This window comes from Verticillium alfalfae, genomic scaffold (genome assembly GCF_000150825.1).
Source record: "Verticillium alfalfae VaMs.102 supercont1.11 genomic scaffold, whole genome shotgun sequence".
Lineage (NCBI taxonomy): Eukaryota > Fungi > Ascomycota > Sordariomycetes > Glomerellales > Plectosphaerellaceae > Verticillium > Verticillium alfalfae.
Genome location: NW_003315028.1, coordinates 803,315 through 806,092, shown reverse-complemented (window position 1 = coordinate 806,092; position 2,778 = coordinate 803,315). Strand labels below are relative to the sequence as shown.

At 60.5% G+C, this 2,778-nt stretch overlaps 2 protein-coding genes across 2 annotated transcripts; one reads left to right on the top strand and one right to left on the bottom strand.

Annotated features, from left to right (window-relative positions):
* Positions 1-84: 84 nt before the first annotated feature.
* VDBG_08069 (sarcosine oxidase) lies at positions 85-1,286 on the top strand (the record flags this gene model as incomplete). The annotated part of the gene is made up of 2 exons (XM_003001764.1): positions 85-932; positions 1,007-1,286. 2 exons carry the CDS (start codon positions 85-87, stop codon positions 1,284-1,286), a joined length of 1,128 nt encoding a protein of 375 aa, XP_003001810.1.
* A 342-nt stretch (positions 1,287-1,628) lies between these two features.
* On the bottom strand, positions 1,629-2,404 carry VDBG_08068 (3,4-dihydroxy-2-butanone 4-phosphate synthase; the record flags this gene model as incomplete). Its single annotated transcript, XM_003001763.1, has 2 exons — positions 1,629-2,266; positions 2,341-2,404. The coding sequence occupies 2 exons, from the start codon at positions 2,402-2,404 to the stop codon at positions 1,629-1,631; spliced, it is 702 nt and encodes a 233-aa protein (XP_003001809.1).
* Between the last annotated feature and the right edge of the window lie 374 nt (positions 2,405-2,778).

Here is a 2,778-nt window from a genome sequence, read left to right as displayed (position 1 = left end):
ATTCCAACGCTCCTCGCCAACCCGCGCGCCGCCTCACACGACATCAACAAGATAGTGCGGGACGACTATGCAGACATTCTGTACATGCGCATGATGGTTAAGGCCATGCAGCAGTGGCGCGAGGACAAACTATACACCCCTTACTACCACCAGGTCGGCATGCTGCGGGCCGATCCGGGAAACTTCAGCAATGGAAGCATGCGCAACTATCAAAAGCTGAATGTGCAGAGCCGCGCCGAGTGGCTTGACGTCGATGAGGTTCGGAGGCGCTTCAACGGCGCCTTTGCTGACGGCGAATTTGAGGGACTTGATAAGATCATGTACAATCCAGATTGCGGCTGGGCCGAGGCCGACAAGGCCCTCGGGGCCGTCCTGCAGGCTGCCCAGGCTGAAGGGGTGCGGCACCACGTCGGCGACGTGGAGAAGCTCATTTTCAACGAAGTGGGTGCCTGCGTCGGCGTGCAGTTCAGAGGCGGCGACGAGATGCGCGCGGACGCGGTGCTCCTCTGCACCGGGGCTCGGACACCTTTGCTCCTGGCTGATAGCGCGCCTGACAGAGCGGAGTTGCACGCAGGCCATAGGGTCGAGGCCACGGGTGCCGTCAGCTTCACGGGGCGCTTTACCGGCGCGCAGAAGGACAAGTACACGGGCGTGCCGGTGTGCAAGAACGTCCTGCCGCAGGTCAAGGGCGAGAGCATGGGCATGACTGTCGAGGGCGTCATCAAGTTCAACTGCGACATGAGCTTCACCAACATGCAGCTTCACAAGGCCTCGGGCCAGCGCATGTCAATGGCGCCGGATGACGAGCAGTACGCCACGTGGTTTGGCCGCGCCTTCTCCTCGCGGTTCGAGAAGAGAGCCCTCAGCACCATGAGGGGCCTGTACGGCAAGGAGGTCGATGGCGTCAAGATTGAGAGGTTCCGCATGTGCTGGTCAGTTGTTCTCTTTGGCTTCCCGGTCGCCGCCCCCGCGGCGTATTTCTCGACCGAGCTAACCGTCGACGCAGGGACGCCACGACCAAGTCGCACGACTTTCTCATCACGCCGCACCCCCACTGCGCGAACCTGTTTGTTGCGACGGGCGGCTCGTTCCACGGGTGGAAGTTTCTGCCCGTCATTGGCGATTATATTGTCGACATGCTGTTCGGGCGACTGGCGCCCGAGTATGCGGACCGCTGGGCTTGGGACCCGGTCAGCGAGGACGAGCACAGGGCGAATCCGACCTACGACGTGGAGTTTGACCTGCCCGAGTGGCTGGATGGCGGCATGCAGTGTACGACTTGGTAAAGCTGGAGGGATATGTGGGTAAGGGGTTAAGGGGAAGCATCTTTAGAAAGAGAGGACCTGCGAAGAAGACAGAGAATGAGAAACGGGTACTGGCACACGCATGTAGAATCAAGATCTTGCCTCCTTGTATTCGAAAAGTCGCACAACAGATGGTGGGGGTGATTTGTGTGTATGTACATGTTCAACCTCGGCTAGATGGCCAAAAAAAATAATTGGCAATCTGCATTTTTGATTGTTTCCCGCAACTTGGCCATTTTGCATTGCTCCGTTTCCTCCTTCATCTCGCATCCCTTCCCTTCCCCTGTGCATCCCTTATGCAGAGCTCGTAAAGCTCGTCTCCTTTCACGCTCCGTTGGCCTCAACCTTCCCCTCCGTCTTCTCGAGGTAGGCGACCAGATCGGCAATGGTGACGACCTTGAGACCAAATTTGCGGGCAAACGCAATGCAGCCCTCGGCGCGCATCATGCCGCCGCCCTCGCGCAGGGCCTTGCCCTCGACCTCGACGCCGTCCTCGACGAGCTCGCAAATGACGCCAGCGTCGCCGGTGCCAGCGAGCCTGGCAAAGTCAACAGCGGCCTCGGTGTGACCGGGCCGCACGCGGACGCCGCCCTCACGGGCGCGCAGCGGGAAGACGTGGCCGGGGCGGCGGAGATCCGCGGGCTTGGAGCCCTTGGCGGCGAGGGTGCGGCAGGTCAGGGCGCGGTCGTGGGCAGAGATGCCGGTGGTGACGGAGGGGTCGGCGGCATCGACAGAGAGGGTGTAGGCGGTGCCGCGGGGATCCTGGGTCGCGGTCAGGGGGACCATTTGCGGCAGCTCGAGAGACTCGGTGAGGTGGGGGGCTAGCGGTGCGCAGATGAGGCCGGAGGAGTGGCGGATCATGAAAGCCATTTGGGCTGTGGTTATAGACTGGGCGGAGATGATGAGGTCGGCTTCATTCTCGCGCGAAGGGTCGTCGAGGACAACGAGGAATTCGCCGTTGCCTAGGAAGGGGACTTTGTTAGCATGGTGATCGGACTTGGATTTGGGGGAGGAAGGCGCAATCAATGGGACGTACGGAATGCGGCGATGGCGTCGGGGATCGTGTCGAAAGCCGACGCGGGTAATGTAGAAGAGGGCATGGTTGCGTTCGCTGTGAATGTTGGGTATCGCAATCGAGTCTGGAGGGTGTTGCCGGAGGGAGATTGGCGATGGTGGTTGCGGTGGTGAGGTGGTGACTCTTTCCGGGCGTTTGCAGAGGGGTCGGCGAAGTTTTTAGGGGTCCTATGGACATGTGCCGAGTGGAGGGGTGAAGGTGAAGCGACGGCAAGCAGCGCGCGGGTGACTGTCGATTGGGTCGAGTACTATGGTCTGGTCGGTCGTGAAGAGGTGGAAGAAAACAGATGAGAGAAGAACCCAAGAGATCTGGCCATGTTGAACCTAGTACCTACGACCTACTCAAGCGGGATGCCAGATCGGTGTCGTGGGACCGACTGCGCCTGGCAAGCACGAGCAT